This window comes from Electrophorus electricus, chromosome 4 (assembly GCF_041902795.1).
Source record: "Electrophorus electricus isolate QZ-2024a chromosome 4, ASM4190279v1, whole genome shotgun sequence".
NCBI lineage: Eukaryota > Metazoa > Chordata > Actinopteri > Gymnotiformes > Gymnotidae > Electrophorus > Electrophorus electricus.
This window is the reverse complement of record NC_137500.1, coordinates 31,559,473-31,582,595: the sequence shown is the minus strand read 5'-3', so window position 1 is coordinate 31,582,595 and position 23,123 is coordinate 31,559,473. Positions and strand designations below refer to the sequence as shown.

The following is a 23,123-nucleotide window of genomic DNA, read 5'->3' as shown; positions in this document are numbered from 1 at the left end:
TATTAGGAATTCCATATATCTGCTATTGAGCAGAGAATAATCCAGGAGATTGAGATTCGGATCCTAAAGATTACCTATCGGGAGCTGGTAATAGAGGATGGAGAGGAGATGCTGATGAACGTGGCTGAGCATGAGGCTGTAGGATCCTCATTCAGTACTCCAGTCAAAAGCTACAGAATCATGGAGGGAATGGGGGTTACATTCCATTGCAAAATGGAAGGAACTCCCTTGCCAAAGGTACAGAACAACATTTCTACTTAACATCAATACCACGACATTGCACTGAGAAATGAAATGGCATAAAAGCCAATTAGGACAACATAAATCTAAATCACACTAGCCGTTCATTACTTGTTGTCATGTATTGTTATCCAGATTAGCATTTTTATGATGTTACATTTCTTAAAAATGTTTTTAGATTTATAACACGCCCGATATAATGTGTATATGAAATATTTTGAATATACACAAAACCATATTGCTTTCCTAATCTCTTAATAGATTGCATGGTACAAAGATGGGAAGCGCATCAAGCATGGAGGTCGTTATCAGATGGAGGTTCTTCAGGATGGTAGAACCAGTCTGCGTATTCCGGTGGTGCTTCCAGAAGATGAGGGAGTCTACACAGCTTTAGCTAGTAACATGAAGGGTAATGCAGTCTGCTCTGGAAAGCTCTATGTGGAGTCTACAGCTTCTGCTCAACCCTACTATCCTCAGGCAGAGGCAGTGAGGAGAGTACAGTAAGTTCTATCTGTAACCTTTTTGTACTTCATGCACTGTATGGGCTTCCATAAAGAATGTAGTTACTGTATGTAAGTTTAAATGACTATAATATATTTTGGAATTTCTAATTCTTCTTTTAGGTCTGAATCGCCCATGTCTGCACGGTCAATTAGCCTCTCTCCTGGACACTCGCCGGCTCGTTCTGTTAGTCGTTCTCCTGGACGATCACCTGCTCGTAGGCTGGATGAGACAGATGAATCCCAGCTGGAAAGGCTTTACAAACCTGTGTTTGTTATGAAACCATCATCTTTCAGGTGCTCTGAAGGACAAACTGCAAGATTTGATCTGAAAGTTGTTGGAAGACCCATGCCTGACACTTTCTGGTTTCATAATGGTAAGAAAATATATAATATTGAATCTTATCCAGTATGCTTAGTTTGTGGTTTTCCCGCAACATAATGTGGTGATGTGAGTAAGCAAAAAACAAATATTGTGATTATAAATTTTTCTCATGACCTTTTAAAAAGGGCAACAAGTGGTTAATGACTACACCCACAAGATTGTGGTGAAGGAAGACGGAACTCAGTCATTGATTGTGGTTCCTGCTATGCCTCAAGACTCTGGAGAATGGACAGTTGTTGCTCAGAACAGAGCTGGAAAAACTACTGTTTCTATGACTCTTACTGTAGAAGGTAAGTTTTTTTATTGCTGCTACAACCTTATCACAGTTATCATTATTTTTTTAAACAGCTTATAGAACTTTGGGTAGGCCCATAAATCAATGAAATCACTGTACTAACTCCTTTCTTAACTCATGTACCTTACAGCTAAAGAAAACTTGGTTAGACCACAATTTATTGAAAAGCTGAAAAATCTCAGTGTCAAGGAGGGAACTTTGGTTGAACTGGCTGTCAAAGCCATTGGAAACCCTCTCCCTGACATTGTATGGCTGAAAAACAGTGACATCATCTCTCCTCACAAGTACCCTCATATTAAGTGAGTGTCTTGTTGTGCCAACTTTATTCAGTCTTCTATGTTACTACTATAATTAAATTATTTACATATATAGAAATGTTAAAATTCTGTAAAATCTTTCAGGATTGAGGGTACAAAGGGTGAGGCACATTTCAAGATCCCCCAAATCACTGGTTCTGATAGTGCATGGTACACAGCCACTGCTATTAACAAAGCTGGCCGAGATACAACACGCTGCAGAGTCAATGTTGAGGTGGAGTTTGCCGAACCTGAACCAGAGAGAAAACTCATTATTCCTAAGGGAATCTACAAGGCTAAGGAAATTGCTGCACCAGAACTGGAGCCGCTGCATCTCCGCTATGGTCAAGAACAATGGGAGGAGGGTGACCTTTATGACAAGGAGAAACAGCAGAAGCCTCATTTCAAAAAGAAACTGACTTCTGTCAGACTCAAGCGTTTTGGTCCTGTGCATTTTGAATGCAGACTGACCCCTATTGGTGATCCCAACATGGTTGTTGAGTGGTTGCATGATGGGAAACCCTTGGCAGCTGCTAATAGGTTACGCATGATTAATGAATTTGGCTATTGCAGTCTTGACTATGAAGTTGCTTATTCTAGGGATAGTGGTGTCATTACTTGCAGAGCCACCAACAAATTTGGTGTTGATCAGACCTCTGCTACCCTAATTGTGAAAGATGAGAAGAGTCTTGTTGAGGAAAGTCAGCTGCCAGAGGGTAGGAGGGTACCGAGAATTGATGAAATGGAGCGCATTGCTCATGAAGGAGCTCCTTCAGGTGTTACTGCAGAAGAACTGATGGAAAAAACTAAGCCTGAGATTGTCTTGCTCCCAGAACCCATTAGTGTTCTGGAGGGGGAAAATGCAAAATACCGTTGCAGAGTAACTGGCTACCCAACCCCAAAAGTCAATTGGTACCTAAATGGACAACTTATTCGCAAGAGCAAACGATTCAGACTACAGTATGATGGCATTCACTATCTTGAGATTACAGACTGTAAATCTTATGATTCAGGGGAAGTCAAAGTATTGGCTGAGAACCCTGAGGGTACTGCTGAGCATATCGTTAAGCTGGAAATCAAACAGAGGGAGGATTTTAGGTCAATGCTGCGGCGTGCCCCTGAGGTGAAGGTTCCAGAACTTCCTGGTCCAGAGGCTGGTAAAGTATCCTTTGATGTTATAAAGGTGGACAAACCTGTTGAGCCATCACAAGCCAAAGAAGTGGTAAAACTGAGGAGGGCAGAGAGAGTTATTCACGAAAGATCTCCAGAAGAGACAGAGGAATTGAGAAGCAAATTCAAACGCAGGACTGAAGAAGGCTATTATGAGGCCATCTCCTCAGTGGAGTTTAAATCTCGCAAGAAGGATGAGTCCTATGAAGAAATGTTGAGGAAAAGAAAGGAGGAGCTTCTGCACTGGACCAAGGAAATACCCGAATCTGAGAAGAAGAAGGAAGAAGAAGAACGCAAACTTACTATTCCTACTATCAGACCTGAGAAAATAACTCTCTCTCCCAGCATGGAGGCACCAAAAATCTTTGAACGAATTCAGAGCCAAACTGTTGGCCTGGGTGAAGAAGTCCGCTTTCGTTGCAGAGTTGTTGGAAAACCAGATCCAGAATGCCAATGGTTCAAGAATGGAATCTTGCTAGAAAAATCAGACCGTATTTACTGGTATTGGCCTGAGGACCATGTCTGTGAGCTGGTTATTAGGGATGTCGCAACAGAAGACTCAGCTAGCATCATGGTGAAAGCCATTAATATCGCAGGAGAGACCTCAAGCCATGCCTTCTTGCTTGTCCAAGGTATGTATCACCATTGATACTGCTTGCACACCTTACTACATTATGTATGCAGAAAATATTAATCTCTTATTTTCCTGATTTACATTTAGCCAAGCAAGTTGTCAGCTTCACTCAACAACTGGAGGATATGTATGCCAAAGAGAAGGACACCATTATGACCTTTGAATGTGAGACAAATGAGCCTTTTGTCAAGGTCAAATGGCTGAAGAACAATGCAGAGATTTTCTCTGGAGACAAGTACAGGATGCACTCTGACAGAAAGGTGCACTTCCTGTCTGTACTTGTCATCGACATGAGTGATGATGCTGAATACAGTTGCACTCTTGTTGAGGATGACCACATAAGAACATCTGCGAGACTCCATGTTGAAGGTTAGGTTAATCTTTTTTTCCTTCAAATGTTACTATATCATTAGTTTCTTTTTACATTAAAACAAGAAGCGATTCAATATCCTGATAGTGTTTACAGAACCTGCTGTGTGCTGAGTATCAGTCATATTTGTTAAATAAACCATGGGATTTTTGTGTAGGTGCACCACTGGAAATTTTGAAGACTATGGATAACATTGAAGTACCAGAGACTTACTCTGGAGAATTTGAGTGTGAACTGTCCCGAGAGGACGCTGAAGGCACCTGGTACTTTGAAAACAAAGAGATCACCCCAAGCCTTAAATATGTTGTGTCCTCCCGTCGTGGACGCCACTGCCTGTGTGTAAAAGATGTGAAGAAGGAAGACCAAGGCAAATACACATTCAAAGTGGGGGATCTAAAGACCACTGCCTCCTTGAAGATGAAATGTAAGCTTCATTTTATACTGTTAGTTTTAGTGCATATATCTTAATAGGTATAGTTGAATAGCATGTATGATGTCTGTGAGAAGTATGACAAAAATACAGAAATGGGACTCTCTCCTCATGTTACAGTACGCCCAGTTACACTACTGCAAGGCCTCTCTGACCTGACCATCTGTGAAGGTGATATTGCTCAACTGGAAGTCCGATTCTCTCAGGAGAATGTGGAGGGAACTTGGATGAAGAATGGTCAACCTATCTCTGCTACTGACAGGGTTCACATTGTTATTGACAAATTTGTACACAAACTCCTGGTTGAAAATGTCACCAAAGACGATGCTGGAATGTACTCCTTTGTTGTTCCTGCTCAGAACATTTCTACTGCAGGAAAACTGATTGTGCAGAGTAAGTCTCTGCCTGTACCCCTTTCAGTAATTTTGAATTTTATTTCAACATAATCTTAAATTTATACATATTTAATGGTTCAATTTCCTTTGTCATTTACAGCTATTGGTATTATAACTCCTCTAAAGGATGTTAGCACAGTGGAAGGCACAAAGGCTGTTCTAGAAGCGAAAATTTCAGCTGCTGATGTGATCTCTGTGAAGTGGTACCAAAATGAAAAGCTGCTGACGGCTAGTGACAGAGTCCAGATGGTTGCTAAGGGTTCCAAACAACGTTTAGTGTTGAACAGGACCTATGCCTCTGATGAAGGACAGTACAGACTGGTTGTTGGCAGAGTTGATTCATCTTGCAGACTTTCTGTCGAGAGTAAGTATTTCTGTAGAATATCAGGGATATACCCACAATGGATAAACCTGTCATTGTTGTTATGTTGCCCTTTTATTCTCATTCAATATTAAAGTTGGATTCTTTGTTTGAAATAGCACAATACTATAACAAATAAATTGGTAATTTAATGTCAGGAACATGTTACTATCTTTTATTGCCTTTGTAAAAATGCTAAAAAATAAACAAGCAACTATATTATGATTGTAATAGCAAATTACATGCAATTATATCTAGTTATAAATATATATAAATATAATAGTTATATGCAACAAGTGCCATGGCCTTAACATTGCTTTTTGCTTTATTTAGAGGTCAGTATCGTAAAGCACATGGAGGACTGTGTTTGTACTGAAACCCAGAATGTCACCTTTGAGGTTGAGTTATCTCACTCTGGCATTGATGCTTTCTGGACTTTTAAAAATCAACCTCTTAAAGCTGGTCCCAGATACAAGATTGAGTCCAAGGGCACAAAATATAGCCTCACAGTTATCAATGCCATGAAGGATGAGGAGGGAGTTTATACTTTTGCAGCTGGTGAAAAGACATCAAGTGCAAAACTTATTGTATCAGGTATGAAAACATGCTGTGCTTCATTTCATATGATAAAAATATACCTTTGGTTACTCTGAAAGCCGGGAATTTGCAAAGATTCTTCCTCAGTCATGTTTCGTTCTCTCCACTAGGTGGTGCCATAAACAGACCCCTGCAGGATGTAACTGTTGCTGAGTCCCAGACTGCTGAGCTGGAGTGTGAAGTTGCCAACCCTTCTGCTGAGGGCAAGTGGCTTAAGGATGGACATCCTGTTAGCTTTAGTGACAATGTAAGGAGCGAAGAGATTGGTGCTGTGAGACGCCTTGTTATTGTCATCACCCGACCACAGGATATTGGAGAGTACACTTACCAGGTGGCAAACTCTAAGACCTCAGCCAACCTGAAAGTTGAAGGTATATTAAAATGTATATATAAGCACTTGCACAGCTGATGAAGGATCCCTGTTCTTAATAATAATATACAATCTTTAAATTGTTATAGCTGTGAAGATCAAGAAGACACTAAAGAACCAAACTGTTACTGAGACACAAGAGGCAGCGTTCAGTCTGGAACTTACCCATTTGGATGTGAAAGGTGCCCAGTGGATCAAGAATGGAGTGGAAATTCTCCCAAGTGATAAATATGAGATTACAATAGATGGAATGGTGCACACCTTAAAGATCAAAGACTGTAACGCCCAGGATGAATCGGTTTATGGATTCAAACTGGGCAAGCTTTCTGCTAATGCTAGACTGAACGTTGAGAGTAAGTTTGCCATCGTTTTTCATCATTATTTTGGCTTTGGATGAGGTGTGTGTGTTTTGACCACTGTTCTATTGGTTCACAGCAATTAAAATTGTGAAGAAGCCAAAAGATGTGACTTCACTGCTCAGTGCCACTGCCTCCTTTGAGTTGAGCTTATCCCATGATAATATCCCAGTTAAATGGATGTTCAAGAACCAAGAGCTCAAGCAAACTGAAAATATTCAGATATTTTCAGAGAGGAAAGCGCATAAGGTGGTCATAGCCAATGTTGATGAAGACATGGCAGGAGAATACACAGCTATAGTAGGACATTTGCAGTGTAGTGCATTTTTGCATGTTGAATGTAAGTATAATAGTTACAGATGTCATTAATGAAAACTTTATTTTAATTAATTTACTATAAGCAGAAATTAATTTAATGCGATGATTGTTCCAGCTTTGAGGGTCACAAAAACCATGAAGAATGTTGAGGTTCCAGAGACCCATACTGCCACCTTTGAATGTGAGGTTTCACATTTCAATGTCCCATCTACCTGGCTGAAAAATGGAGTTGAGATTGAGATGAGTGAGAAGTTCAGAATTGTGGTGCAGGGCAAGCTCCACCAGCTCAAGATCATGAACACCAGCAGAGATGATGCTGCAGAGTACACGTTCGTGTGTGGAAATGACAGAGTGTCAGCCACCCTGACTGTTAACCGTAAGTGCTTTTTCTCAAATTTCCCAAGTCATTATTTTATTTACCAATAAATATATATATATATTTTTACATCTAAATCAATATTTGTTGGAAGATAAATTCAGAAGGAATCAAAAAAGAATTTGAAAAGTTAGGATAGTTTGTCTCTCCCTTGTTCCTTCCTAAAGCTATACTCATCACATCAATGCTCAAGGACCTCAATGCTCAGGAGAAGGACACCATAACATTTGAAGTAACTGTCAACTATGAAGGCATCACCTACAAGTGGTTGAAGAATGGTGTAGAGATTAGGTCAACTGATAGATGTCAGACCCGTTCTAGGCAGCTCACTCACACGCTCACCATCCGTAATGTGAATTTTGGTGATAGTGCAGAGTACAAGTATGTTGCTGGATCTGCTGAGACATCAGCAAACTTGTTTGTTGAGGGTAAGAGTTTTTATTTAATCTCTAGTCAATTATTTTATAAGAAACTTTGTGGCTTTATGATGTTTTGCCTTGTTTGTTCATCAGCTCGTGTCATTGAGTTCACCAAACACATCAAAGACATCAAAGTTACAGAAAAGAAAAAGGCCATCTTTGAATGTGAGCTCTCTGAGCCTAATGTTCAGGTGACATGGATGAAAGATGGACAGGAAATTGAGATAACAGAAAGGTGCATAATTTTATCATAAAAGTTTAAGTTCTGTGACTCAATAAGTCTAGAAGTGTTCTCATAATTATTTCCTCTTAACCCTTTAGGTATAAAGTTTCCACAGACAAATACATACAGCGCTTGATGATACAGAGTGTTCGCATGTCAGACACTGGTGAATACTCTGTCGTCGCTGGATCAAGTATTTCTATGGCTCACCTCACAGTAGAGGGCAAGGATGTTCGCATTACTGAACCTGCTCAGAAAGAAATAACTGTAAATATCCTTTTTCCAGAGCCATTCACCACAAATATTGTCTAGTCTTCCAAATGCATGGCCACAGTTGATATTTATTACATCATTATAACTATCTTTTCCCAGGTGCTGGAAAGGCAGCGAGTAGTGTTGGAGTTCGAAGTCAATGAAGATGACATTGAAGGCCGCTGGCTGAGAAACGGTGTTGAAATCCAACTTGCAATTGATAAGCGTTTCAGCTATGCCACTATTAGGAAAATTCATCGCTTGACCATTGCTGAAACCTACAGGAGTGATGCAGGAGAATACACTTTCATTGCTGGGAAAAACAGGAGTGTGGTCACCCTGCATGTCAACAGTGAGTCTTGTGTCACTGGACGAGTGGCAGTTCTGAAATGGGATGATTTTATACAATAGTGATTCAGATGTACGATCTTCACTTAACTAGTTTCTATTGTTTTCAGTCCCTGAGCCTCCCCAGATCCTCAGACACATGTTGGATCTGTCTGTAGAGGCTGGAAAACCTGCACGCTTCTCTGTGGAAGTGACTGGCATCCCTCAGCCTCAGGTGTCATGGTATAAGAACTCTCAGATGCTGTCTTCTGGATTCAAGTGCAAGTTCCTGAGGGAGGGAAATGAGTACACTCTGCTGCTCATTGAGGTCTTCCCAGAGGATGCAGCTCAGTACACTTGTGAGGCCAAAAATGACTATGGTCAGGCCACCAGCTCTGCTTCACTGAATGTTGAAGGTAAAGATAAGAAATAAGCTGTACAATAATGTATAAACAATTATGTAAACATAATTTATATGTAAAGTATAAAAAATAAGTAAAAACTCTATTTAAATACATCAATTTAAAATTATTTGGCTATAAAAGTCATTTAGATATAATTGGAGTAACATGGGCTCGAATGCAGGTCAGATAGGTAATGACACCAACAGCTTACTTGGCGAGCAACCATGCTCCAATGACTGTGGGCCTGTGTGTGAAAAAGTTAGATCATAGAACCAGTAAAACAAGAAAAGTAAATAACCAAAGGTGGGGAGTGAACCCTGGCCACTTTGTTGCAAGGTAAACAAATACCTGCTAGACTGTGGCAGCTATAAAACTACCTCCGCTTATATTGCCCTTCAAAGGAATGGAGGATGACAAAACTAGAGGAAAAAACTAAACACCACGCCAAGCATGGGAAAAGGGAGAATCAAGGATACCACGGGAAGAATGCCAGCCCCGATGCACTGGGGAAAAACTTCCCAAACAAAACCATAAAACAGGGAGGAACTATAATGTCTAAGGGGATCTTTGGGAGAGACACAGATTTGAGGGGGAAAACTGGAGAGGGGAGTGGACGTGTAAAAACACAGACACCCCCATAGCGCAGAAGTGAGGTGTAGCACAAGGGCTCACAGAGCTCAATACCCAAAAGTTACTGGCTAGGAGCTTGGCTCAAAACTTTAGCAAAGACCCAGCTGTGAGTGACTGGGTCACTGGGCTTATATAGGTCTAGCCCAGCTGTTGGGCATTAAGCCTGATTAGTGGTGTGCCTGAATCAAGGCCTCTCTCTGGTGGCCGGAGGGGGCCTCAGCCTGGCACTGCACTGACCCTTAAAATTGGTTTCCCTGGAAAAAAGATTAAGGCTTAAACCATGCACAAGATGTTTTTTTTTTAATTAAATAATGTACTTAATAATTGTCTTCATCTGTAGTTCCAGAGGTTGTTTCCCCTGACACTGGCGCACCTTTGACCCCACCTGTGATTATATCTCCAATACAAAACACCTCAGCTAAAGAAGGAGCATCTGCGAGATTCCAGTGTCGGGTGTCTGGAGAGGGTAAGTTTCTGTGTAGTTTTTTTACATGGTTGTAGTGCATACAGAAATACTTACAATCACACACTGAATTGATCATTTCTATTTGGTGGTGTCGTCTTTAGATCTGACAATTACCTGGTATTGCAAAGACAAAGAGATCAAGCAGTCAAGCTTCTTCCGAATGTCTCAGTTTGATGATAACTGCCTGCTGGAGATTGCCAGAGTTTATGCGGAGGATGAGGGAGAGTACAGCTGTGTTGCTCGCAGTTCTGCTGGAATGGTCTCTTGCTCTGCAGTACTGAATCTGGAAGGTGCGATGAAGATTCTTTTAGTTGCATGTTTCTATGATTGCAGTTATACCTCTGCCAGTGAATGTTAAGGCACTTTTAAAATAAGTTATTTGCATTTTAATCTATTACCTATGCATTGTGTTAAATTGTTCAATTATGGTGATTTAGCTATAAAAACAATGGACACACTTCACATGCTCTGAATCTTCTGACCAATGAAGTGTTTTGCATCTGTATGACTTTTTTGTATGAAACTAAGTTGATAAGAAACTTGAATCTCTGAACTGGCTGAATACAAATCAATACTTCCTTACAGGAAAAACACAAATTATGGATGTAATATCTCAAGACTCTGAATGGCATCCCTCAGCCAGTATCTCCACAACCATTAAGAGTATAAAGAAGGAGCCGATTGGTCAAAAGCCTTATTTTATTCAGCCCATCATTAGCTGCACTGTACCTCATGGGGCAGTGGCCCAATTTCATGCCTGCGTGGCCGGCATGCCGAAACCACAGATCAGCTGGTTTCACTGCCAGGATCCTATAAAGCCAAACAAAAATGTTGTTTTTCATTTCGATGAAATGACAAATACTGCCACATTAATTATAGTTGATGCTTTTTCTGAGCATGCTGGAGAGTACATTTGCAAAGCAACCAATAACGCTGGAGAAGCAGTTTGCGCAGCAACCCTTGCTGTATCCAGAGAAGGTAATTCAGATAAAAGTAGATTACTATTTTTGGCATAATGCATTATCCTTAATTATTGATTCACATGGTTTGCTCAACAAGCCTCTCACTGATTTTTCTCAGTGAGACTGAAATCTTTTCAGTCACTATTACTAACTTCATGCAATTAATTATACAAAAGTTAATTTAGTTAAAGAAACCTACAGTTCCATTAAAAATTGTGAAGTGTGATCCACTCTGCTGTTTTTATTATAATTCCAATCCTTTCTCACCATAATTGGTTTTGTGTAACACTAGAAGGTAAACCCCTCTACTTTTTGTTTAGCATGCTATATAGTGTAGTTTTTTTCAGTTAGAGTTGCTCTCTAACCTTTTCCTTTGCATTACTCATCTCTTAAAGATCTTGGTAGTGAGAGCATGTCAAGCTCAGAAAATTCTTATACAAAAAGAACCAGTCTGCAAACCAAAAGATTTCTTGACCGTGAACATACACCGCATGAATGTCCAGTGGAGGTCCAACAAGATCAGGATTCGCCAAGTAATACTGCTGTCTTTGAAAGCAAATCAGTGAGATCTTCAATGACATGCACAAAATCAACTGTAAGAAGTGTTGAGGTTCAGCAACAGTCATTGTCTTCTGGAAAGCCAAATGAGCAAATTACTGGCTTCCTCAAAGTCAATTTACCAGACCTCACTGCAATCACTGAAGTCTCAAACACAGTTTTATCAGGAACTGAACCATGTTTGGAGGTCCAGCAAGCTGAAAAGGTGCCAAGTGATGTTCTAGACTTGGTGACCACACCTGACAAAACTTCAGTGATGTGGTCAAAATCAGTTATAAAAGGTTTTGAGGTTCAGCAACCATCAGTGCCTCCTGGAATAAAAAATAAGATCATTGTTATTGGCTCTCAGGAAGAAGTCATTTTACCAGACCCCACTGCTCTTACTCCTGCCACACACAAACCTTCCTTGAGAGACCAGTCATGTTTACCTGTGCAGGTCCAACAAGATGTAAAGCTGCCAAGTGATTCTCTTGTCTTTGAAACCCAACCTGTGAAACCAATAACAAGATGGCCAAGACTACTTGTAAGAGCTGTTGAGGTTCAACAACCATCAAGTCCTCCTGAAAGAGCAACTGCCCACATTACTACAGGGTCTCATGAAAAAGTTACATTACCAGACCCCACCTCTCTTACTCATGTCACAAAAGTCACATTACCAGACCCCACCTCTCTTACTCATGTCACAGACACATTTTCAACAAAAGACCAACCACATTTACTTATGGAGGTACAACAGTATCAAAAGCTGCCAAGTGAGTCTCCTATTTTTGAATCCATGCTACAAAAATCTTTAAGAACATTTTCAAAATCAGTTTTAAAAAGTGGTGAGGTTCAGGAAACACTGACTGTTTCTGGAAAGGCAAGTAAGGACATTACTATTGTGTCTCATGAAGAGATCACTTTACAAGATCCCACTGCAGTCAATTGGATTACAGACATACAAACACAAACACAGACATTACCAGCAATATCTACAACTGTCAAAAATGTTGAAATTAGGCAATCTGCGGAATGTTTAGAAGAGCCTAGCATGACCACCTCAGAAAGCTCTATTGAGAGGGCATCTGCAGCATACATCCTTGAAGAAAGTGGTGAGGTTTGTAATGAAAGATCTTTTACAAACAAAGCCAGTCAACAAATTCAACAGGTCGATGATCATATAGAGACTTTCCATGAGGTACCACAAGATCAAGATGTTTTTAGCTTTGAAATCAGACCTGAGAGATCTTCAATGTCACTGTCAAAATCAATTATAAAAGATACTGAGGCTCATCAAACATCCACCACTTCTGGAAAGACAAGTAAGAGTATTATTGGATCCTATGAAGTCAGCATTCAAGAACCCGCTTCATTTACCAAGGAAAGAGATTTAACAAGAGAACAGTCAGATTATTTATCACTGGAAGATCAGCAAGATCAAAATGTGCAAAGTGAGGTTCTTGTATCTGAAATCACATCTAACAGATTTTCAAAGATGTCAGAATCAGTTGTAAGAGGTGCTGAAGTTCAGTCACAACCAGCCCATACCGAGAGTTTAAGAAAGAGCCTTATTGTTGGCTCACATGAAGAAGCCACTTTACCTGATCCCACTCCACTTACTCATGTCATAGATTTTCTTCTGTTGAAAGAACAATCAAGGCATTTACCTGACCAACCAGAAATATGGACCCCTTCAAAAGGCCCCCTGAAAGCATCTACATCCTTCATAAAAAGTGTTACAATTCAGCAGTCTAAGCCATCATTGGGCGATGACCAGGGGACTTACAGCTGTACCATGAAAAGTAAAGAAGAGACCCAGAGAACCTCTGCGCAGCTCAAAGTAGAAGGTGGATATGTAACATCTAATTGTCCAATTCCATTTCACTCCATTTTGTGTCTTTTTGTCCAATCCACCAGTGTTAGTAAAGTTAGTTTACTGCACTGAGGAATTTTCTATTTTTTTTGGAATCATCATCATCACCATCATCATCTTCTTCTTCTTTTGCCTCCAATACTCTCAATTCAACCTCAAATTAATTCTTTCAATGCCTAACCTTTTGCTTTAACTTTGTTGATGCAACAGAAGGAAAACCAAAAGCAGAAATCTCAACCTCTCAGTCAACAGATGAATATCATGTTAAGGAAGATAACATTTGTAAAACACCTGTTCAATATGAACAAGTAGACCACTCAAGGGGACTTACTAAAGTGCAAATACCAAAAGAAATAAGCCTTTACACTGATGTTGTGCCCAGCAAAGAACCAGCCACTATGGCTCCACCTTACTTTCTTACAAAAATGTCCCCAGTATCCAGTGTGAAATCAGGAGAAGGTGTGACTCTTGTTTGTGCAGTGGATGGTGGTCTTCATGCTTCAGTCATTTGGCTACACAATAGTAAAATTGTTGAGGAGTCTTCTACATGTGGAATGTCACGAGATGGTTCAGTGTGCTGCTTAAAAATAATACATGCTGGTCCACAGCATGAGGGCATTTATACTTGTAAAGTTGTTAATGCAGCAGGAGAAGCTATGTGCAGTACTCACCTCTTAGTGCCAGGTTGGCCGATGCATGCTCTTATACCTCTTATTCTCATTTGTAGCCATGTTTGTCATTTGTTTTGGTTTTAGCAAGCATTTATGTTCAGTAAAATGACTTTTGTCATGATTTTTATATGCTTTCATATGTTATCATATTTTCTTTGTAAGCATATATTTATTCTAATGATTTCCTTGTTCAAATCTATTTTATAGTTAAAAAAGTGCATGAAGAGATTGAAACTAAAATTGAAGAAGAATTCAAAGGTAAGACAATCTTTTTCTTTATATAATGAAATGTACTTCTGTGAAAGTGTTGAATGTGATATTTCTGTACAATCTGATGATGACTGTAAAAATTGCATGGATCATTTTGATGGGAACACTTTCATATCTCATGTTTTAGTATCTGTCTGACTTCTTGATGTTTTTAGATAGCAAGCAGTTTGACTGATAAAGTGCTTGCTGTACAGCATTTTGGAAAAAAGTGGGGGTGTGCATCTATTCATTCCCCTTAAACAGCATGAAGGATAAATCTTGGTTGTCTCTGAAGATAAAAGTTGCAGGATCTGAATCTTTTAAGGTTTCCAGACCACAAGAACTAATTCTTTAAAAGATGTGGAAGTAGCCACATCTTTTAATTGCTTCTTAAGTTTCTTGCATCTGGAACTCCCCTCCTGCAAATATTTCTTAGACTGGCTTGCAGATAGTGGTATGCGATTAATGTTGTTTGCTTTTTAAATAACATGGTTATACCTCTAAACTATATTAGTTCGAATAAACGCCTTCTCATACAAATCTAGAGCTGCCTTTAATGTTTTTTTAAATCTTTTGAACAATGTTTTGAGCAATTTCCGTCAATCTGAGGATTAGAAAGGGCGTTTATTCATCCTTCTGCAAGTCAGGTAAGGAATATTTTAGGATATATCTACAAGGTAAATCCACACAAGAAGCTCATTTTTGAAGATCAGTTTTATTTGGGTATATTAATGCTTTGAAAAGAAATTTATGCTTTGAAGAAATGTCCACAGACGAAGGAACAAAACACCAAGCCATTTTCGTGTCAGAATCTTTATTAAAGAATCGAGTCTTGCGTTTATTCGAACAAATATGGTGAGTGAATTTATTTTTTATGGCTTTGTGACTTGTGCATGTGTTTAATATTTCTATTAATATTCAATTTTAAATACATATTCAGTCTATTTAGCAAGCTATACGGTTTGTTGAACTTTGTCTTCCTTCTCTTACAGAATTGTTTTATAATGAAGGAACTGAATACATCGACAAAGGAAGACAGCTGCATGGTGGCTTATCAGATCCTGAAGATGCTTTAGATCTTGGTCTTGTCTCAGAATCTGGAACTGAAAATATTAAACCCAGCATAACAAAAAAGTTAAAATTTAAGTCAGTTATAGAGGGGGAGGTCACTGCTTTTAAATGTAAACTAGTTGCAAGACCAACTCCAACAATATTATGGTTTCATAATAACAGGCAGATTCAAAAGGAGCACCGTCGTAGAATACATACAGTGAGTAAAATGCATATACACTTAACAAGTTTAACTATCAGTGACATTAAAGACAAAGATGCAGGAAGTTACAGAGTAATGGCACTTAATACAGAGGGATCTGTGGAATCCACAGCATCACTTCTTGTGTCGTTAAGAGAGGAGCAAGATGCCAATTATTTCAGCCATTCCAGACGTTCAGACAGATCCCACTCAAGCTTGGATTCGTTGGTTGATCAAACAAAGGAGAGAAAGTTCAGAGTAGATCTAAGATGCGTCGGTTCACCTTTTGATAAAACTAAGAGACAACTGAAAGGGCATACTAGACCTAAGAATGCTATTTTCCGCACAATGTACTTCCGGACTGCATCACCATCAAGAGCACCTCAAAAAGACAAGCTTGAAACTGCTTCAGAACGTGGTCGTTCTCCTCCTCCAATGTTTGAAAGACATGAGCGGTTCAGTGATCGTTACAGTGACATTTACTGTGACAGACTTACTGGTCGTGATCGGTTTAGTGATCGGTTTAGTGATAGGTGCAGTGATAGGTATAGTGATAGATTTAGTGACACTGACAGCCTTCATGGAGAAGTTAGAACCAAGCTCAATCTCTTACAAAAAGCTGTTAAAAAGAAAAAGAGGCTTTCCATATCCACAATGTCCTCTTCTGAGTTTGACCAGGAATCAGTCACAAGTGAGCCTAGTTACACAGATAATATGGACAGGCTGAGGGTAAAACCATCCACATTTCCAGAGCTCTCCAGTGCTGTGCGGCCAGGTGAACAAGGTGAGGGTGTCTTGAGTAAGAGTTCATCAGATTTTCAAGGTAGACTGGAGAGGATTACAGGATTTGGAACACAGTCATCCGAGCCTACTCAGTCAAGGGTAAAGCACTCCTTTGAACCTCAATCCAGATCCAGGGCAATACAAATGATGAGAGGTGAGCTCCCTCTAGAGGACATTAAAAGTAAGGAAACTAAGGTTGAAAAATATGAAATAAAAACAGAGGCAGTTGATCCAAAAGAAGAGTCAGGAAAGGAGGTAGAATATGGAATTTTGGTAAGTAAAGACGATGCTAATCTTGAAAAGTGGAATGAGGACGACAAAGTACAGGCAAAAGGACCTTTTGTGTTGCAATGGCTGAAGGCAGGTGAAGCCTCCAAAAATATTAGTGCTACTGAAAAGGAGTCCACATTCAAAGAGCCTTCAAGAACCAAAGAAGTGAATTCAATGTCTGCCACATTCCTTAGTGATGATATTTCACAAAATGATAGTAAAATGGTTCCAGTTCAGAAATTACAACCAAGAGCAATGTCTGTGGAGAATATCCTTGAGAAAAACTTAGAAAGCGAGAGCTTAGAGAGTGAAGATCAGTTCTTGGCTAAACGCATTAAAAAATGGCAAGAGAATGTACAGTTAGATCAGACAGAAACAGTTGCATCAGAATGGTCTGAAGAAAAAGACCCCCATGTTCATAAACCTGAAGATATAACATATAAAGGTAAACCACCGTCCATAACTAAGAAAGATGCTTCATTCAGAATAGTCTCAAGTTCATCAGCCAAAGAAGGACGATTGATTGAACATGTTGCACATAGAGAGGTGATGTCATCTCAAGGAAAAGTTGCATTACAGTATAAGAGTGAAGATTTAAGTGAGAAAGAGAGCTTGGCCCAGCCAGCAATAATATGGCAACAGGATCTCAAAGAGGCTGTTTCACCTCTTACGAGAAAAGGTGAGGTGTCGTCTCAAGAGAAAGAACCTTGTATTTACAAACCTGAGGAGAAACTAGACCAAAGAGAACTTGGAGCTGAAACTCTGGTTTCAAGATCTTTGGCTAAAGGAAGTTTCCCATTTGAGCATCTAACATGCAGTGAGTTGAGTTCATCTCCAGAAAATATTTTACCAAAACCTGAAAGTAAGCACTTTGTGAGTGAAGAGAAAACCTTGGCTCATCCTGGAATGGCAGGGACACAGTTTCTTACGCAAGCTGTGACACCAGAGTGGCCTGAAGAAACAGGGTCTCATTTTCATAAACCTGAAGAGAAAATTCTTCTAACAGAACCTGCAGCAGTAAAAGCAGATTCTTCTTTCTCAAAGGTTTCAAGATCTTCATCCAAAGAAAAACCTCTAAGTGAACATGCAACAGCAAGTGAATTGTATTCATCACGAGAAGAAATGTATGAGTTAAAAAAAGAGAATGTGCACCTAGTTGGTGAGGCAGAGGTCTTAAGCCAAGGGGCATTAAAAAGCCAGGGTCACACAGAGTCTGTTAGACCTGAGTGGTCTAAAGAGATAGCATCTGGTTTTCATAAACCTGAATATGAAATTGATAGAAGAGAACAGGCACCTCTATCAGAAAGAGATTCATCATTCACAAAGGTTTCAAAATCAATGGTCAGAGAAATTCCAAGTGACCATGTAACACAGACTGAGCTATTTTTGCCACAAGAAAAAAATACACTGAAACATAAGCATGAGCACTTAATGAGGGAAGAGGAGACCTTAGTCCGACCAGTAAGGAACTGGAAAAAAAGTCAGACAGATACAGAAAAAGTATCTAATTCCCACAGATCTGAAAATGGAATTTCTAAAAAAGAATCTGCAGAGGTAACTCAAATAGATTCTTCAGTCACAAAGGTTTTAAGATCACCAAAAGGAAAGCGTTTAAGTGAATATGCGCCAAGAAGGGAATTGCATTTATCACAGGAGGCAATCAATGAGTTGAAAAGTGAAAGCGAGCGCTATGTTAGTGAGGAGGAAGCTTTGACTCAACGAATAATGAAATGGCAACAAGATGTTTTGAGTGAATACGAGCATGGAGTTGACTTACAGCCCGAATGGGCTGCTGTTGTACAGAGTCCTGAGAGAACTTCTTCAGATGAGCCATTTGAACAGAGTCAGTCATTGCCAAAACAAACCGCAAAGGAAAAGTTCTTTAGTGATATCTCCAATCAAGGGCATAGGGTGGACAGTTCTAAAACACAGAGGCAAGAAGGGATTATCTCTCATGAGGACAGTGAAAAGTTGCTGGCTGAAAGTCACTATCTTGTAAGTGAGGAAGAGGCTCTAGCAATGCGGATTAAAAAATGGCAACAAGACATTCTAGCTGAACAGGAGCAAGAAGAAAGTGTTGAGTTAGAATCAAGCTGGACTATAGCTGAAAGTCTTCAACCTTCACCTCAGAAAAATGAAGCTGGATTGGAATCCACTAGTACACCTGGATTATCTTCTCAATATACTGGATTGCCATCAAGAACTTCAGTTTTGGAAGACAAAATCAGTTCTTCTCATTCTGGCAGCAGTTTACCACAGCATATTGTTCAAAAAGCTTATAAAAGCCAGCATTCTGCCAAGGACACAGATCTATTGCCAACTCATCTTGGTACAGCAAAGGATGTGACATACTATAGAATAGAAAGTGAAATGGCAGAACATCAAAAATTGGTCCCAAGTCAAGAAACTACCACCACTCTGCAAAAAATGGCAGGAGAGAGCACTGTGAAATCTGGTGCACCAGTTTTTGTTACATCATTAGTGCCAAATATAGAAGTAAGGAGAGGAGAAATGACTGAACTAAAATGCCATTTTCAGGGAGACCCACAGCCATCTGTTTCCTGGATAAAAGATGGGCAGCCTATTGTTAGAGATCCAGACTTTGATGTACGTTCCAGAGCAAACTCATCAACACTGATAATTTACTATCCAACAAGTGACCACCAGGGCATATTTGCTTGTCACATTTCAAACAAATATGGAAAAGCCTGTACTTCTTGTATATTAAAAGTAACTGATTATGAACACAAGCTTTGGGCTGGAACACCTCAGAACGTTAAAGTTGAGTCAGTACTGTGTGAAGAACAAATGATAGAGGAAGAACTTGAGTCATTCATCTATAGTGGTCTCGATAAAAAATTCACTTTGCAGGTACCGCAGGCAGTCATCCAAGTTCCTCACACTTCTGCCGCTTCCTTTCACTCTTCGCCAGTGGAAATCAGAATTACCGCTCCAACACCAGTACTCGATATTACTGAGGAACCTACAGGCACATTTGAACCCACTGCCAAGATACCCGAGGCGCCACCTAGTGAGAGCACGCTTCAAACTATGAAGCACAAGTTTACATTTTCTTTTGATGTTGGTGAGGCACCACAGGTTGTTACAGAGCTAAAGAACATCAGCTGCTCCGAGGGCCACACTGCCATTCTTGAATGCATAATATCTGGTGAACCAGCACCTAATGCCACATGGTCACAAGATGACAATTTCCTTGATCATAACATGGGCAAATACAAGTTTGAGGAGGATGATAAAACCTACAGACTTTACATATACAATTTTACATATGCTGATGCAGGAACATATAGATTTACTGCCACTAACAAGCTTGGACAAGTTGAAAGTGTAGCTAATGTGTCATTTGACTCCACAACATTTGACTCTGGATTTTTATCTCTCAATACTTTAGAAATGAGTCAGACAAGATCTCTTGCTTTCTCAGATGAAATTACTCCTACAGTAAGAGCAAAGTTATTACCAGGTCCTTCTCCAGTATCCAAACAAATCCATGCAAAAGATGAGGAATGTGTTTCTAAGTTTAATCAGTCCATGAGACCTGAAGATGCTACACACTCTCATATGAGACATGTTACTCCAATCATTGATCCAGTTAAACTGCAAGATGTTGGTAAGTCTGATGAACATCCTGTCTCCCAAAAAAATGCACTGAAAATCCTAACCACAAGGCAAGCTGGACCTGTCATAACTGGCTGTGGTTTGCAGTCTTCAGGATCAGAAGTAAAAGTATCAAAATTAAAACAGGCTTTTGAAGCACCAGAATCTCCTACTGCAGAACCTGAAGATATAACTTTACTGTCAACTCTAGAATCTTCTTACCCTGTGGAAGACATTCCAGAAGTTGCACTTCATATAGAACCATATGGAGAAGGACTAACAGATCCATTTCTTCCTAGACAGGACGATATAAAAGTTTTGACTGATGTTTCTTCTTTAATTGTCGACAAGCCATCTCCATCACGAATAACTACAGATGTTTCAGAGGCAAACTTGGTGGAAAACACAATATACATAAATGAAGAGAAATCAGAGAAGGACAAGCCATTTGTGGAGCCAGTCTCGAGTGACTTGCATCATTTTGTGTCCTTTGCAAAGGTCACTGAGTTCCAGCAATCCCCCACTTTAATCAGACCTCAGGCTATTTTACCTGCAAAAACAAGGAACTTGACAGACAATCCTGGTAGTCCTAAAATAAAAGTCAGTGCAGTAGAGGAAGTAATTAAAAAGGTAGGCGAAGGGGCCTTTGTTAGACTAGGTGGTAATCATCTTGAGGAAGATGACAGTGCTGGTGCTGCTCAAGAAATCTCACTGGAATCAAAGGCAAATGCAGAGGACCTGGATGTACCATCAAAAAGCAGCACAATTAGAATTAAGGGATCACAAATGCAATATGAAGAAATGCCACATATTGAAAGAGGCACAAGTGGCACAGACATTAGTGAGGTGTCAGATATATCAAAAGCAACTATTTTAAAACAAGAAACTGAGGGTGACAAATATATATCTTCACAAGACTTTATAAAAGAAAGTCCACAGAAGCAACAACAAAAATCTGTCAAATTAGGTACTGCTGGCATTGGCAAACTTGAGGAGGAAGAAGTAACTTTTAGTGCTGTTTATGACTATTATAACCCACCATCTGATTGGGGAAGGCCCTTGTCACCAGAGTCTGAAATGTCAATCGAAATAGGCAGTACATTCAGTGAGGAAATAGCCGAAGCTGAGCGGTTCTATACACCAGCTTCATCAACGGAGATTTCTCAGTTTCCAAAATCACCTGAATCCTTCCACACCTCTACAGAGACTCCAGGTGGTATTACAACCCCACCTGAGCATCCATTTTCTCCTGTGGAACACAAGAGACCTCCTAGCATCTCCAGTGACGGACTGTATTCTCCTGCTAAGTTTCTTAGGTCCCCAGATGATGAGGGTATTGAAGCAACACTCCCTGTGTTTACTATTGATGAAGGCATGATTCTTCCAGAGGGGGGTGGTTTACCAAGCATAGGAACCCTTCAGGAGAAGGTACAAGGAATTCCTCCAGCTTTTCTTAAGCCTCTTACTAAGAGAAGAGTGTTTGAAGGTGACACATTACGGTTCTGCGCTGAAGTGTTTGGACTACCATCTCCAGAGGTAACATGGTTTCGAAACAAAACTCAGCTTGTTCCAGATGTCAGAAGTAGAATTGAAAGAGATGGTGATAACATAGCATTGGAAATTCAAAACATCACAAAAGCTGATCAAGGGGAGTATATATGTCAGGCATTTAATTATGTTGGAGAAGCAAAAAGTGTTGCTTTGGTTGTTGTGACATCTCAAGATGCAAGGATGTTGCCAGCACCCCCTGCTGTTACCCATCAACACGTAATCGAATTCGATGTTGAAGAGGATGAGGATCCATCAAGATCACCCTCCCCACAGGAGATTTTATTAGAAGTTGAGTTAGATGAGAATGAGGTGAAGGAGTTTGAGAAAAAGGTGAAAATTGTTACTATACCAGAATACACACCAGACAACAAAAGTATGATAATCTCTCTTGATGTTCTTCCCAGCATGTATGAGGAAGCTGCTGTGGATTTTATAACACAAGAAAGTGATGACCTGCAAATAGCATTTGAGGTAACTGAGATGCCACCACGTTTTATCAACCCAATATGTGACATAGAAACACCTGAAAATACCACAGTGATATTTGAGTGCTCTTTAATGGGAATCCCTTCACCAGTGGTATCATGGTACAAAGGAAATTTGAAGATACCTCATGATAAGAAAAAGTACTTTTACAGCTCTGATGGTGACAACCATTTCCTAAAAGTCTTGAAAGTCAACACTCATGACAGTGGCATTTACACATGCCGAGCTATTAATGTTGTTGGAGAGACGCTTTGTAGGGCATCACTTATGGTACTGAATCCACAAGTGTATTCAGGAAAGACTATGGGGAGAGAACTCACTGCTGTATCTCTAGGCAGTGCTAAAGTTCAGCCTCAGAGGTTTGACTTGGTTGTTGGAAATTCATCATTTAATGGTGATCAAACATCAGAGATTGAGCTTGAGTTTGAGTTTCAACAGGAAGCTGACGAGTCTCAAAAAGCAGTGAAACTGGTGGCCATGACTGATAATGAAGTGAGTGAGCAGGGAGAGAAATATGTTTGCATCAATTTTGATGTCTTTGCTGAACCTTCGAAAGATGACAAAATAGAATTTAAAGGCAAATCAACAAACATGTGCAATTTTCATTTCCAGGTTACTGAAAACCCCCCCAAGTGCATTATACCACTGCAAAATGTTACTGCAGCAGTAGGAACACCAGTGTTGCTTCAGTGTTTAGTGAGTGGAAAACCAAACCCTACAGCAGAATGGTTTAAAGACGGTGCTCCAATAACAAACTCTAGATACATCATTCAAGAGAAAGCATCAGGGCATTTCAATTTGCTTATAACAAATGCAGTTCAAAGTGATGCTGGTGAATTCAAATGTGTTATCCAAAACAAAGCAGGTTCCACAGAAACAATGTCCTTGCTAAAGGTGTTTTAATTTAACAGCAGTTCATCAGAGTTCATCAGCTTTGTGAGCTTTACTGTTGCAGAGCTGCTACTTTATAAAGTGTCTTTAGAGGCACATGGTTGTTTTTCAGGTATTGCATAACTATGTATATTATTGTGTATAGTTCCCTTTGATGATAATGCAC

General features: G+C 39.8%; 1 protein-coding gene across 29 annotated transcripts in view; it reads left to right on the top strand.

Moving 5' to 3' along the window:
- The window catches only part of ttn.2 (titin, tandem duplicate 2), a 162,119-nt gene that overhangs the window by 11,235 nt on the left and 127,761 nt on the right, over window positions 1-23,123 (top strand). For 25 of the 29 annotated variants that reach the window (XM_081713292.1, XM_081713286.1, XM_081713282.1 and 22 more), the window contains 24 exons: window positions 7-237; window positions 502-740; window positions 864-1,117; window positions 1,251-1,415; window positions 1,551-1,719; window positions 1,822-3,518; window positions 3,608-3,889; window positions 4,048-4,314; window positions 4,441-4,713; window positions 4,816-5,079; window positions 5,410-5,670; window positions 5,784-6,044; window positions 6,133-6,396; window positions 6,479-6,739; window positions 6,833-7,093; window positions 7,261-7,521; window positions 7,606-7,747; window positions 7,834-8,002; window positions 8,108-8,339; window positions 8,446-8,730; window positions 9,689-9,814; window positions 9,916-10,104; window positions 10,400-10,792; window positions 14,065-14,115. In XM_081713292.1, coding sequence (XP_081569418.1) covers window positions 7-237; window positions 502-740; window positions 864-1,117; window positions 1,251-1,415; window positions 1,551-1,719; window positions 1,822-3,518; window positions 3,608-3,889; window positions 4,048-4,314; window positions 4,441-4,713; window positions 4,816-5,079; window positions 5,410-5,670; window positions 5,784-6,044; window positions 6,133-6,396; window positions 6,479-6,739; window positions 6,833-7,093; window positions 7,261-7,521; window positions 7,606-7,747; window positions 7,834-8,002; window positions 8,108-8,339; window positions 8,446-8,730; window positions 9,689-9,814; window positions 9,916-10,104; window positions 10,400-10,792; window positions 14,065-14,115 — 6,997 coding nt within the window. The remainder of the gene's footprint in view (window positions 1-6; window positions 238-501; window positions 741-863; window positions 1,118-1,250; window positions 1,416-1,550; window positions 1,720-1,821; window positions 3,519-3,607; window positions 3,890-4,047; window positions 4,315-4,440; window positions 4,714-4,815; window positions 5,080-5,409; window positions 5,671-5,783; window positions 6,045-6,132; window positions 6,397-6,478; window positions 6,740-6,832; window positions 7,094-7,260; window positions 7,522-7,605; window positions 7,748-7,833; window positions 8,003-8,107; window positions 8,340-8,445; window positions 8,731-9,688; window positions 9,815-9,915; window positions 10,105-10,399; window positions 10,793-14,064; window positions 14,116-23,123) is intronic. The other 4 variants (XM_081713302.1, XM_081713303.1, XM_081713301.1 and 1 more) reach the window with 1 other exon arrangement.